Genomic DNA, 14,295 nt, shown 5'->3' on the forward strand with positions numbered 1-14,295 from the left:
ATTAGTTTCAAGATAGTTATGGAGGATCGGTCTGGTCCTTGGGCTGAGATTTTAAAGTGGAGAAAGGCAATTTTGATGGTATCAGAAATGATCTGGTGAGTGTGGATTCGGATAGGTGGTTTTCTGGCGAAGGTGTACTTGGTAAGTGGGAGGCCTTCAAAAGTGAAATTTTGAAGGAGTTTGCATGTTCCTATCAGAATAAACTGCAAGAATAACAGGTTTATGGAACCTTGGCTTTCGAGAGATTGAGACCCTAGATAAGAAAAAGGAGGAGTTGCATTGCAGGTATATGCAAACAGGAACAGACGAGGTGCCATGGAGAATCAGAAACGCAAGGGACCACTTACGAAGGAAATCAGGAGGGTGAAAAGAAGACATGAGGTTGCTGTAGCAGAAAAGGTGAAGGGGGGTCCTATGGGCTTCTACAGATATATTCAGAACTAAAGAATAATAAGAGATGGCATGATAGCACAATGCTTTACAGTACCAATGACCTGGGTTCAATTCCCGCCAATATAAGGAGTTTGTATATTCTCCCTGTGACCACGTGGGTTTCCTCTGGGTACTCTGGTTTCCTCTCATGTACCAATTGGTAGGATAATTGGTCATAGTAATCCCATGATTAGGCTAGGGTTTAAACCAGGGGTTGGTGGGCCAGCAGGGCCTACTCTTCTTTATAAATAAACAAATAAATAGAAAAATAAAATTGGTCCTCTGAAAGATCAAGAGATGTAATATGTTTGTGGAGCTAAAAGAGTTAGGGGAGATCTTAATTGGATTTTTTGCATTTGCATCGAATTGGGAGAGAGACAGAGTAGCCAGTAGTTGGTGTGCAGGCGCGGAACATGTCAGAGGCATCGGCAACAGCAGAAGGCAGGCAGAGCACCACCAAACACGGTGAGTACTTTCTCCTTGCATGGGGTTTTTTCATATTTTTTAAACCATAAAAGAGAGATAGGGTCTAGTGGAGCGGTCATTGTTGGAATGGGGGCTAGAGTCACAGTGGGAACTTAGAGGCTTCGACGAGGAAAGGCCAAAGAAACAGATTAGAAGGGTTAGTTTTTCCTTTTGTTATTGCTGATTTGATCTTGGTTGCCCATTGTACCGTGCAGGCAGGATTGCAGATATGGCAGTGGAACACTGCTCCTGTAGGATGTGGGAATTCATGGAGCCCAATGGTCTCCCTGATGACTACACCTGTGGGAAGTACAGCCAACTCCAGCTCATGAAAGACCGCATTAAGGAGCTGGAGCTGGAGTTGGATGAACCTAGGATCATCCGGGAGGCAGAACATTTGATAGATACGACTTTTGAGCAGGTGGTTACACCCAGAGTGCAGAATTCAGGGAGTAGATGAGTGAACACCAAGAGAGGTAAAGGGAGAAAGAAGCCAGTGCAGGGTCCCCCTGTGGCCATTCCCTTGACCAACAGGTATACCCCTTTGGATACTGATGAGGGGGATGACCTATCTGGGCAAGGCAGCAGCAGCCAGACCAATAGCACTGTGGTTGGCTCTGAGCCTCAGAAGGGTAGGGTGAAGTCAGGCAAAGCAATAGTCACAGGGGACTCGATAGTTAGGGGGACAGAAAGGAGATTCTGAGGCAGTAAAAGAGATGCCAGGATAGTGTGTTGCCTCCCAGGTGCTAGGATCCAGGATGTCTCTGAGCAGTTGCAGAACATTCTTGAAGGGGGGGGTGAGCAGCCAGAGGTCGTGGTACATGTTGGTACCAATGACATAGGCAGGAGAGGGGTAGAGGTTCTGTGCAGTAAGTTTAGGGAGTTAGGAAGCAGGCTGAAGAGCAGGACTTCCAAGGTGGTAATCTCTGGATTACTCCCAGTGCCACGAGCTAGGGAAGGTCAGAACAGGAAGATAGTGCAGATGAATGAGTGACTGAGGAGATGGGGCAGAGTTTCAAGTTCCTGGATCATTGGAACCCTTTCTGGGGAAGGGCTGACCTGTACAAGTGGGATTGAACTGGAGGGGAACCAATATCCTGGGAGGGAGGTTCACTAATGCTACTGGGGAGGGTTTAAACTACAAAGGTAGATTTTAAGGGGGGTAGGAACCAAAGTAAAGAGTCAGAGGATGGGGAGGTTGGAGCACAAGTAGAGACAGCTTGTAGGGAGTTTGTGAGGAAGGATGGGCAGATGATAGAGCAAAAGCGCACTCAGCCTGATGGTTTGAGATGTGTCTATTTTAACGCAAGGAGTATCATAAACAAGCCGGAGGAACTTAAGAGCGTAGATCAATACTTGGAACTATGATATTGTGGGCATTACAGAGACTTGGGTATCTCGGGGACAGGAATGGTGCCAAGTGTGCCGGGCTTGAGATGTTACAAGAAGGACAGGGGGGAGGGGTGTGGTATTGCAAATCAGGGATACTGTCACGGCTGCAGAAAAGGTGGAAGTCATGGAGGGATTGTCTACTGAGTCTCTGAGTGGAAGTCAGAAACAGGAAGGAGGCAATAACTCTGATGGGTGTTTTTATAGAGCCCCCAATAGTAACACAGACATTGAGGAGCAGATAGGGAGGAGGATTCTGGAACAGTGCAGTGCAGGTTGTTGTGATGGGTGGTTTTAACTTTCCTAATATTGACTGACATCTCCTTAGTGCAAGGGGTTTAGATGGGGTGCAGTTTGTTAGATGTGTTCAGGAAGGTTTCCTGATGTAATATGTAGATAAGCCAACTAGAGGAGAGGCTGTGCTTGATCTGGTATTGGGAAATGACCCTGGTCAGGTGTCATATCTCTTAGTGGGAGAGCATTTTGGATGTAGTGATCACAACTCTATCTCCTTTACCATAGGATACAACAAAACACATTGATGAAGGTAGAACAGTTGATGTAGTGTTCATCGATTTCAGCAAGGCATTTGATAAGGTTCTCCATGCAAGGCTTATTGAGAAAGTAAGGAGGCATGGGATCTAAGGGGACATTGCTTTGTGGATCCAGAACTGGCTTGCCCACAGAAGGCAAAGAGTGGTTGTAGAGGGGTCATATTCTGCATGGAGGTCGGTCACCAGTGGTGTGCCTCAGGGATCTGTTCTGGGACCCATACTCTTTGTGATTTTTATAAATGACCTGGATAAGGAAGTGGAGGGATGGGTTAGTAAGTTTGCTGATGACACAAAGGTTGGGGGTGTTGTGTATAGTGTGGAGGGCTGTCAGAGGTTACAGAGGGACATTGCTAGGATGCAAAACTGGGCTGAGAAGTGGCAGATGGAGTTCAACCCAGATAAGTGTGAGGTGGTTCACTTTGGTAGGTCCAATTTGAAGACAGAATATAATATAAAAGGTAAGACTCTTAACAGTGTGGAGGACCTGAGAGATCTTGGGGTCTGTATCCAAAAGACCATAATTCACAGGAACAGAATTAGGCCATCTGGCTCATTGAGTCTGCTCCGCCATTCAATCATGGCTGATCCTTTATTTTCTCCTCCTCAACCCCAGTAACCAGCCTTCTTCACGTAACCTTTGATGCCGTGTCCAATCAAGAACCTATCAATGTCTGCCTTAAATACACCCAACAACCTGGCCTCCACAGCTGCATGTGGCAACAAATTCCACAAATTCAGCACTCTCTGGCTAAAGACATTTTTCTGCATCTGTTTTGAAAGGGCGCCCTGATATCCTGAGGCTGTACCCTCTTGTCCTCGACTCTTCCATCATGGGAAACATCCTTTCAACATCTACTTTGTCTAGGCCTTTCAACATTCGAAAGGTTTCAATGAGATCCTCCTTCATTCCTCTGGATTCCAACGAGTACAGACCAAAAGCCATCAAACATTCCTTGTATGATAATCCTTTCACTCCTGGAATCAACCTTGTGAACCTCCTCTGGACCCTCTCCAACTCCAATGCCAGCACACCTTTTCTAAGATGAGGGGCCCAAAACTGTTCACAATATTCAAGGTGATGCCTCACCAGTGCCTTATAAAACCTCAGCATCACATCCTTGCTCTTGTATTCTAGACCTCTTGAAATGAATGCTAACATGGCATTTGCCTTCCTCACCACTGACTCAACCTGCAAGTTAACCTTCAGGGTGTTCGGCACAAGGACTCCCAAGTCACCCTGCATCTCAAATTTTTGGATATTTTCTCCATTTAGAAAATAGTCCACATATTTATTTTTACTACCAAAGTACATGACCATGTATTTTCCAACACTGAATTTCATTTGCCACTTTCTTGCCCATTCTCCTAATCTAAGTCCTTCTGCATCCTACCTGTTTCCTCAACACTACCTGTCCCTCCATCAACCTTCATATCATCTGCAAACTTGGTAACAAAGCTATCTATTCCATCATCTAAATCATTTATATAAAGCATAAAAAGAAGTGGTCCCAACACCAACCCCTGTGGAACACCACCAGTCACCGGCAGCCAACCAGAAAAGGATCCTTTTATTCCCACTGGCTGCCTCCTACCAATCAGCCAGTGCTCTAACCATGTTAGTAACTTTCCTGTAATACTATGGGCTCTTAACTTGGTAAGCAGCCTCATGTGTGGCACCTTGTCGAAGGCCTTTTGAAAGTCCAAATATACAACATCCACTACATCCCCTTTATCTATCCTACTTGTAATATCCTCAAAGATTTCCAACAGGTTCATCAGGCAGGATTTTCCCTGAAGGAAACCATGCTGACTTTGTCCTATCTTGTTCTGTGTCACCAAGTACTCAATCACCTCATTCTTAACAATTGACTCTTAACATCTTCCCAACCACTGAAGTCAGGTTAACTGGTCTATAATTTCCTTTCTGCTGCCTTCCTCCTTTCTTAAAGAGTGGAGTGACATTTGCAATTTTCCAGTCTTGTGACACCATGCCAGAGTCCATTGATTTTTGAAAGATCATTTCTAATGCCTCCACAGTCTCTACAGCTACCTCTTTCAGAACCCTAGGATGAAGTCCATCTGGTCTGGATGACTTTTGTACCTTTAGGTCTTTCAGCTTTTTGAGCACCTTCTCTCTTGTAATAGTAACTGCACCCGTTTCACTTCCTTCAATATCAGGCACACTGCTGGTGTCTTCCACAGTGAAGATTGATGCAAAATACTCATTTAGCTCATCAGCCATCTCCTTGTCCCCCATTATTATTTCTCCTGCCTCATTTTCTCACGGTCCTATATCCACTCTCATTTCTCTTTTATTTTCAACATACTTGAAAAAACTTCGACTATCCACTTTGATATTATTTGTTAGTTTGCTTTCATATTTCATATTTTCCCTTCTAATGATTCTTTTAGTTGCTCTCTTTAGGTTTTTAAAAACTTCCCAATCTTCTATCTTCCCACTAATTTTTGTTTTGTTGTACGCCCTCTGTTTTTACATTAGCTTTGACTTCCCTTGTCAGCCATGGTTGTACTAGTTTGCCATTGGAGTATTTCTTCATTTTTGGGATACATATATACTGCACCTTCCTCATTTTTCCCAGAAACACACACCATTGCTACTCTGCTGACATCCCTGCCAGCATCTCCTTCCAATTTACTTTGGCCAACTCCTCTCTTATACCACTGTAGTTTCCCTTACTCCACTGAAATACTGCTACATCAGACTTTACTTTCTCCTTATCAAATTTCAAGCTGAACTCAATCATATCGTGATCACTGGTTCCTAAGGGTTCTTTTACCTTAAGCTCCCTAATCGCCTCTGGTTCATTACATAACCCCCAATCCAGTATAGCTGATTCCCTAGTAGGCTCAATGACAAACTGCTATGAAAAGCTATCTCTTCGGCATTCAACAAACTCATTCTATTGAGATTTATAACCAACCTGATTTTCCCAAACTACCTGCATGTTGAAATCTCCCATGACCACCATAACATTGCCCCTTTAACTCACCTTTTCTATTTCCTGTTGTATCTGTGGTCCACCTCCCAGCCACTGTTGGGAGGCCTGTATATAACTGCAATCATCGTCCTTTTACCCTCGCAGTTTCTTAACTCAACCCACAAGGTTTCAACATCTTCCAGTCCTATGTCACATCTTTCTAATGATTTGATGCCATTCCTTACCAGTAGAACCACACCACCCCCTCTGCCTACCTTCCTATCCCTCTGATACAATGTGTAACCTTGAACATTCAGCTCCCAACTACAACCAGCCACGATTCAGTGATGGCCAAAACATCATACCTGGCAATCTGTAATATTGCAACAAGATTATCCACCTTATTTCTTATACTCTGCACATTTAGATACAACACCTTGAGTCCCATGATCCTCTCGTATCCCCTTTTGCCTATCACCTGTCCAGCTCTTGGCTCTATCCCTCCCCCTCCTGTCTTCTCCTATCATTTTGGATCTCCCCCTCCCCCTCCAACATTCAAATCCCTTACTCACTCTTCCTTCAGTTAGTCCTGACGAAGGGTCTCGGCCTGAAACGTCGACTGCACCTCTTCCTACAGATGCTGCTTGGCCTGCTGCGTTCACCAGCAACTTTGATGTGTGTTGCCTGAATTTCCAGCATCTGCAGAATTCCTGTTGTTTGCATTTAAATTCACTACTGCGAAGCCTCTTCCGGTGATGCCTACACTGAAGAAGTTTAGATCCTCTCTTCGACGGGAGTTCAGTGAAACCATCTCTCACTGCTCCCCATCTGTAATTTCTTCGGCTCTTCAACTTTTCGACCACACTTTGACTCAGACTCGCTATCACAGCCATATATCCTTTCCTGGAACGTGCCTCCGTCGCCAACTTACTCCAGTTGGCTTTAGGATTCGTTTCCAAGCCTCTCAATTTGGACCTTCTGAGGATCGCAGGTACTCACATTTTATTGACTCTGCCTCTCGCCGCTTCTCCCATCAAGCTCTGAAGGCGACGCTCTCCGCCATGAGGAGGTACTTGGTGTCCCTATCCCAGACCCTTCCACACCTTCGGGACACTTTCTTCGCCGTCTGTAATGGTCCTACCCGTTATTTCATCCTCCGTCGGATTCACGCCTGCAATCGCCATTTTTTTGACTTTGTCATGTTAGGCAAAGATCGCAAGATCCTACATCTATGGACTCTAGAGCCTGCCGGCCCCGACGCTAGCAGGCATGAACTTCAAATTGCGGCCCCTGCCATTGATCTCGGCGGCTCCAACACCTCAGGACATATTCAAAACCTGGACTCCAGCAACGACCATGGACACCTTCACAGCGATCGCGCAACCACCAACTGCGACTCCAGCCTTAAACTCCAGGCCGGGTCTTTATGTGCTGCTGTTGTGACTCCCGTCTCCCCTTCCCCCACCACCACTCCGCAGCCCCGTCTTCCTCAGATCCCACCGTCAGCTCCTGGGCCCTCGGAGGCTCCATCTTCCTCTCACCCCAACCCTCCCCTCTCCATTGACACCACCAGCCTCCCCCCTCCCCCCTCTGATCCCAGCTCTCATCCGTGCCGGGTCTTTACCATCTCCTCCGACCTTCAACTGTCGGAGGCAGAACGCTCTGTCCTCAGTAAGGGCCTCACCTTTGTCCCCATTCACCTACACCTCAGCGAGTTCCGTGTTCGCCATGATGCGGAACTTTTCTTCCGCCGTCTCCGTCTCCGAGCCTACTTCTTCGGCAAGGACTCTTCCACCCCCACCGATGACCCCTTCTCCCGTCTTCAACCCTCCTCTTCTTCATGGACACCCCGCTCTGGTCTTCTGCCTGCTCTGGATCTCTTTATCGCTAACTGCCGACGGGACATCAACCGTCTCGACTTCACCGCACCTTGTCCCCATTCCAACCTCACTCCTTCGGAACGCTCTGCTCTCCACTCCCTCCGCATTAATCCTAACCTTACTGTTAAACCCGCCGATAAGGGGGGTGCTGTTGTAGTCTGGCGTACTGACCTCTACCTTGCCGAGGCACAGCGACAACTCGCGGATACCTCCTCTTATTTACCCCTCGATCGTGACCCCACTAAGGAGCACCAGGCCATTGACTCCCACACCATCACCGACTTTATCCACTCAGGGGATCTCCCATCCACTGCTACCAACCTTATAGTTCCCACACCCAGCACTTCCCGTTTCTACCTCCTACCCAAGATCCACAAACCTGCCTGTCCTGGCCGACCTATTGTCTCAGCTTGCTCCTGCCCCACCGAACTCATTTCTGTATACCTCGACACTGTTTTATCACCCCTTGTTCAATCCCTTCCGACCTATGTTCGTGACACTTCTCACGCTCTTAAACTTTTCGATGATTTTAAGTTCCCTGGCCCCCACCGCTTTATTTTCACCATGGATGTCCAGTCCTTATATACTTCCATCCCCCATCAGGAAGGTCTCAAAGCTCTACGCTTCTTTTTGGATTCCAGACCTAATCAGTTCCCCTCTACCACCACTCTGCTCCGTCTAGCGGAATTAGTCCTTACTGTTAATAATTTCTCCTTTGGCTCCTCCCACTTCCTCCAAACTAAAGGTGTAGCTATGGGCACCCGTATGGGTCCTAGCTATGCCTGCCTTTTTGTTGGGTTTGTGGAACAATCTATGTTCCGTGCCTATTCTGGTATCTGTCCCCCACTTTTCCTTCGCTACATCGACGACTGCATTGGCACTGCTTCCTGCACGCATGCAGAACTCGTTGACTTTATTAACTTTGCCTCCAACTTTCACCCTGCCCTCAAGTTTACCTGGTCCATTTCCGACACCTCCCTCCCCTTTCTAGATCTTTCTGTCTCTGTCTCTGGAGACAGCTTATCCACTGATGTCTACTATAAGCCTACTGACTCTTACAGCTATCTGGACTATTCCTCTTCTCACCCTGTCTCTTGCAAAAACGCCATCCCCTTCTCGCAATTCCTCCGTCTCCGCCCCACCTGCTCTCAGGATGAGGCTTTTCATTCTAGGACGAGGGAGATGTCTTCCTTTTTTAAAGAAAGGGGCTTCCCTTCCTCCACTATCAACTCTGCTCTTAAACGCATCTCCCCCATTTCACGTACATCTGCTCTCACTCCATCCTCCCGCCACCCCACTAGGAATAGGGCTCCCCTGGTCCTCACCTACCACCCCACCAGCCTCCGGGTCCAACATATTATTCTCCGTAACTTCCGCCACCTCCAACGGGATCCCACCACTAAGCACATCTTTCCCTCCCCCCCCCCTGCATTCCGCAGGGATCGCTCCCTACGCAACTCCCTTGTCCATTCGTCCCCCCCATCCCTCCCCACTGATCTCCCTCCTGGCACTTATCCGTGTAAGCGGAACAAGTGCTACACATGCCCTTACACTTCCTCCCTTACCACCATTCAGGGCCCCAAACAGTCCTTCCAGGTGAGGCGATACTTCACCTGTGAGTCGACTGGGGTGATATACTGCGTCCAGTGCTCCCGATGTGGCCTTCTATATATTGGCGAGACCCGACACAGACTGGAAGACCGCTTTGCTGAACATCTACGCTCTGTCCGCCAGAAAAAGCAGGATCTCCCAGTGGCCACACATTTTAATTCCACATCCCATTCCCATTCTGACATGTCTATCCACGGCCTCCTCTACTGTAAAGATGAAGCCACACTCAGGTTGGAGGAACAACACCTTATATTCCGTCTGGGTAGCCTCCAACCTGATGGCATGAACATCGACTTCTCTAACTTCTGATAAGGCCCCACCTCCCCCTCGTACCCCATCTGTTACTTATTTTATGCACACATTCTTTCTCTCACTCTCCTTTTTCTCCCTCTGTCCCTCTGAATGTATCTCTTGCCCATCCTCTGGGTCCCCCCACCCTTGTCTTTCTTCCCGGACCTCCTGTCCCATGATCCTCTCGTATCCCCTTTTGCCTATCACCTGTCCAGCTCTCGGCTCTATCCCTCCCCCTCCTGTCTTCTCCTATCATTTTGGATCTCCCCCTCCCCCTCCAGCTTTCAAATCCCTTACTCACTCTTCCTTCAGTTAGTCCTGACGAAGGGTCTCGGCCTGAAACGTCGACTGCACCTCTTCCTACAGATGCTGCTTGGCCTGCTGCGTTCACCAGCAACTTTGATGTGTGTACCTTGAGTACCATATTTGCTGTCCTTTCCAATTCTGCATCCCTAATGATTTGATACTCAGCCTGTTGGCTGCAACTATGTCCCATCACCTGCCTGCCCTTCCTGACAACCTGACTGCATGCTACCTTTACTTTTTTACCATCCGCTCTATCGTGAGTCCAATCACTCCAGTTCCCACCCCCTTGCCAAATTAGTTTAAACCCTCCCCAACAGCTCTAACAAACCTGCCCGCAAGAATACTAATCGGCCAAATCATCCTGTTTCTACCCTCACTGTCGATAGGACACTCAAAGCTGCTGCGCAGGTTGACAGTGTTGTTAAGAAGGCGTATGGTGTGTTGGCATTCATCAACCGTGGGATTGAGTTCAAGAGCCGTGAGGTAATGTTACAGCTATATAAGACCTTGGTCGGACCCGATTTGGATTACTGAGTAACGCTAGGTAATTTCTAAAGTAAGTACATGTTCGGCACAGCATTGTGGGCCAAAGGACCTGTATTGTGCTGCAGGTTTTCTATGTTTCTATGAAAAGCTTGAGCATATATACATTAAGAAAGAGGATGTGCTGGAGCTTTCGAAAAACCTTAAATTAGACAAGTTGCCGGGTCCAGACTAGATATACCACAGGCTACTGTGAGAAGTGAGGGAGGAGATTGCTGAGCCTCTGGGGATGATCTTTGCATCTAGAGGATCAGAGGGTTGCAAATGTTGTTCCCTTGTTCAAGAAAGAGAGTAGAGCTAACCCAGGAAATTATAGACCAGTGAGTCTGACTTCATTCAGTGCTTGGTAAGCTGATGGAGGAAAAACCCGAAAGGCAGGATTTATGAACATTTGGAGAGGCATAATATGATTAGGAATAGTCAGCATGGTTTTGTCAAGGGCTGGTTGTGCCTTACGAGCCTGATTGAATTTTTTGAGGATGTAACAAAACACATTGATGAAGATGGAGCAGTGGATGTAGTATATATGGATTTCAGTAAGGCATTTGATAAGGTTCCCCATGTAAGGCTCACTTAGAAAGTAAGGAGGCTTGGGATCCAAGGAGACCTTGCTCTAATGGATCGAGAATTGGCTTGCCCACAGAAGGAAAAGGGTGGTTGTAGATGATTTATGAGACAGACTATAATATTAATGGTAAGACTCCTGGCAATGTGGAGGATCAGCGAGATCTTGGGGTTCGAGTCCATAGGACACTCAAAGCTGCTGTGCAGGTTGACTCTGTGGTTAAGAAGGTGTATGGTGTGTTGGACTTCATCAACCATGGGATAGAGTTCAAGAGCCGTGAGGTAATGTTGCAGCTATACAAGACTTTGGTCAGACTCCACTTGGAGTATTGTGTTCAGTTCTGGTCACCTCACTACAGGAAGGATGTGGATACTATAGAGAAAATGCAGAGGAGATTTACAAGGATGTTGCCTGAATTAGAGGGCATACCTTATGAGAATAGGTTAGGTGAACATGGCCTTTTCTCCTTGGAGTGACGGAGGATGAGATGGACCTTTTGGAGGTGTATAAGATGATGAGGGGCATTGATCATGTGCAGAGTCAGAGGCATTTTCCCCAGGGCTGAAATGACTAACATGATGGGGCATAGTTTTAAGGTGCTTGGAAGTAGGTACAGAGGAGATGTCAGAGGTAATTTGTTCACACAGAGAGTGGTGGGTGCATGGAATGCATTGCTGGCGATGGTGGTAGAGGCGGATACAATAGGGTTTTTTAATAGACTCTTAGATAGGTACATGGAGCTTAGAAAAATAGAGGGCTATGTGGTAGGGAAATGCTGGGTAGTTTCTAGACTAGGTAACATGGTCGGTACAATGTTGCGGGCTGAAGGGCCTGTAATGTGCTGTAGATTTCTATGGTCTATTCTATCGTGTACTTTCAAGTTCCCTGAGACCTCATCCTTAATAATCGACTCCAACATCTTCCCAACTACTGAGGTCAGACTAACTGGGTTATAGTTTCCCTTCTTCTGTCTCTCTCTCTTCTTGAAGAGTGGAGTGACATTTGCAATTTTCCAGTCTTCCAGAATCTAGTGATTCTTGAAAGATCATTACTAATGCTGCCACGATCTTTTCAGACACCTCTTTCAGAACATTGTGGTGTACACCATCTGGTCCAAGTGACTTATCTACCTTCAGACCTTGCAGTTTCCCTGGAACCTTCTCTCTAGTTATGGTAACTTCGCACACTTCATATCCCCTGACACTTAAAACTTCCACCATACTGCTCATGTCTTCCACAGTGAAGACTGATGCAAAATACTTATTCGGAGAGAGGGGGGACTTGCAGCATGGGCAACTGCTGGTCTTCCATACAACCTTGCCCAGGCCTGCGCCCTGGAGAGTGAAGACTTTTCAGGTGCAGATCCATGGTCTCGTAAGACTAACGGATGCCTTTTTTATATATTATAAACCTAACTGTGTGTGTGTGTGTGTGTGTGTATATATATATATATCTATATATCTCTCTCTCTCTCTCTCTCTATATATATATATATATCTAAGGTAAGAAGACACTGAGTGTAATACAGGAGAACTTTGATATTGAGTTTTTTCATTCTCTGCTTCAGACTAGAATTGCCTAACATCCTTTACATTGTCTTTTCACTGACAATCTTTTACTATCTTCCCCTTTTTGATTACATCAGTCCTATAATTTGCATTAAGCTAACATTCTAAAATAATTTTGCTCAGAGTCTTTGCAGAAAAATGGAGAAAGAGCTGACTCAAATCTCGGGGTAATCCGTCCTCTTCTAGATCTTTATGTTTTTAATCTGTGCTATGGATTTGAGTTTCACCAAGCAACTGCTCTCAGTTATTCAATTCTAATAATTTCTGAGAACACAGGTAAGAATGCTTAATGGATTAACCACTTGATTACATTCAGTTCTTAGGCATGTTCCAACTTGAATTATAGGTTTATGAAAGTCACGTTACCTGACAATCTCGGCAGCAGAGTCCATTGCTACACATTGCATTGTGTGTAAGGGTACACTTCTTGCAGCAGTTCCCACCCACTTTACTACATTCCTGGAGGGGAATTAAATATATTTATTGTGATTTCATATAAGAATTTTCTTAAATACAAAAATAAATTAATAACTATTATTTCAACAGTTTCTTAGAAATAGGCGTTACAGTCTCCTAGGATATAAATTGGTGGAGTGTCAGTTGTACTTGAGTTTTGTAAAACAACACAACAGAATGAAGAACCAGACTAACTGAGGCTCGAAGTAAGTGGTGGATAATTGGCACACTGGAACAAAAGAGAAAGAAAGTGCATTATTTACAATTTTATATACACTACATGGATAATAATAAGGGGTTACTTTTTCCAATGGGCATTCCTAAGGAGAAGTGGTTAAACTGTAGATACTACTCTGCAGCATTTAATTAAATTTGTAGTATAGTCTTGAATTTTCTTTGGCTCTTTGGTATCAATGTCAACACAGTCACTCGCAGAATGAATGCAATCCAATAAAATTGCATTGGAATGGGGAATTTGGCTACATGTAAGCTCCCAGTACACAAACCACAGCTGGTGGTGATGTATTGACATGGAAGGAATTATCCTGTGATAGACTGGGCTGTATTCACCACTTTCTGCAGTCTTTTCTGTTCCTGGGCATCAGTGTTTCCACACCAAGCCATGATGCAGCCAGTTAAGATACTCTCCACTGTGCATCTATAGGAGTTTGTCAAAGGTTTTGGGGACATGCCATAACTATTCAAAGCTTCCAAGGAAATAGAGGCGCTATTGTGCCTCCTTTGTGATGACACTTACATGCTGGTCTGAGGGCAGATTCTCTGATATGTTGACACCAAATCAAATTAGTGATTTTGCAGTTATGACACAATAGTATCTACTCACAGCTGCGGTTCCACAATCACACTCTTCTCCATTTTCCACATATCCATTCCCACATTCTTGAGGGTCAACCAGCTGTGAAATTGTAAAACAGAGCTAACATAACTTTTCAGTAAAACTCACTAAATCAAAACTTGTAGGTGATTCCATTATATGACATTATTTTATTGGGGTGTCACAGTAGCACAGCAGTTTGTGTAGTACTAATACTGGGCCAGCAACCTAGGTTTAACTCCACCGCAGCTATAAGGAGTTTGTACGTTCTCCCCATGACCACATGGGTTTCCTTTGGATGCTCTGGTTTCCTCCCACAGTCCAAAGTTGTATGTGTTTGTAGGTTAATTGGTCACGTGTATGTATAATTGCCCAGTGCAGTCTCATTGGGCCGGAAGGGACTATTATCATGCTATAGCTGTAAATATATAAATTATAAAAAATTAAATTTGAATAAAACA

The 14,295-nt window shown here is 45.6% G+C and overlaps 1 protein-coding gene across 6 annotated transcripts in view; it reads right to left on the reverse strand.

The window, feature by feature from the left end:
- The window catches only part of adam11 (ADAM metallopeptidase domain 11), a 287,890-nt gene that overhangs the window by 74,570 nt on the left and 199,025 nt on the right, over positions 1-14,295 (reverse strand). For all 6 annotated transcript variants that reach the window (XM_063037211.1, XM_063037208.1, XM_063037207.1 and 3 more), the window contains exons 16-17: positions 13,844-13,915; positions 12,910-13,002 (exon numbers count right to left, since the gene is read on the reverse strand). In XM_063037211.1, coding sequence (XP_062893281.1) covers positions 12,910-13,002; positions 13,844-13,915 — 165 coding nt within the window. The remainder of the gene's footprint in view (positions 1-12,909; positions 13,003-13,843; positions 13,916-14,295) is intronic.

Source organism: Mobula hypostoma, chromosome X1 (assembly GCF_963921235.1).
Source record: "Mobula hypostoma chromosome X1, sMobHyp1.1, whole genome shotgun sequence".
NCBI classification, from domain to species: domain Eukaryota; kingdom Metazoa; phylum Chordata; class Chondrichthyes; order Myliobatiformes; family Myliobatidae; genus Mobula; species Mobula hypostoma.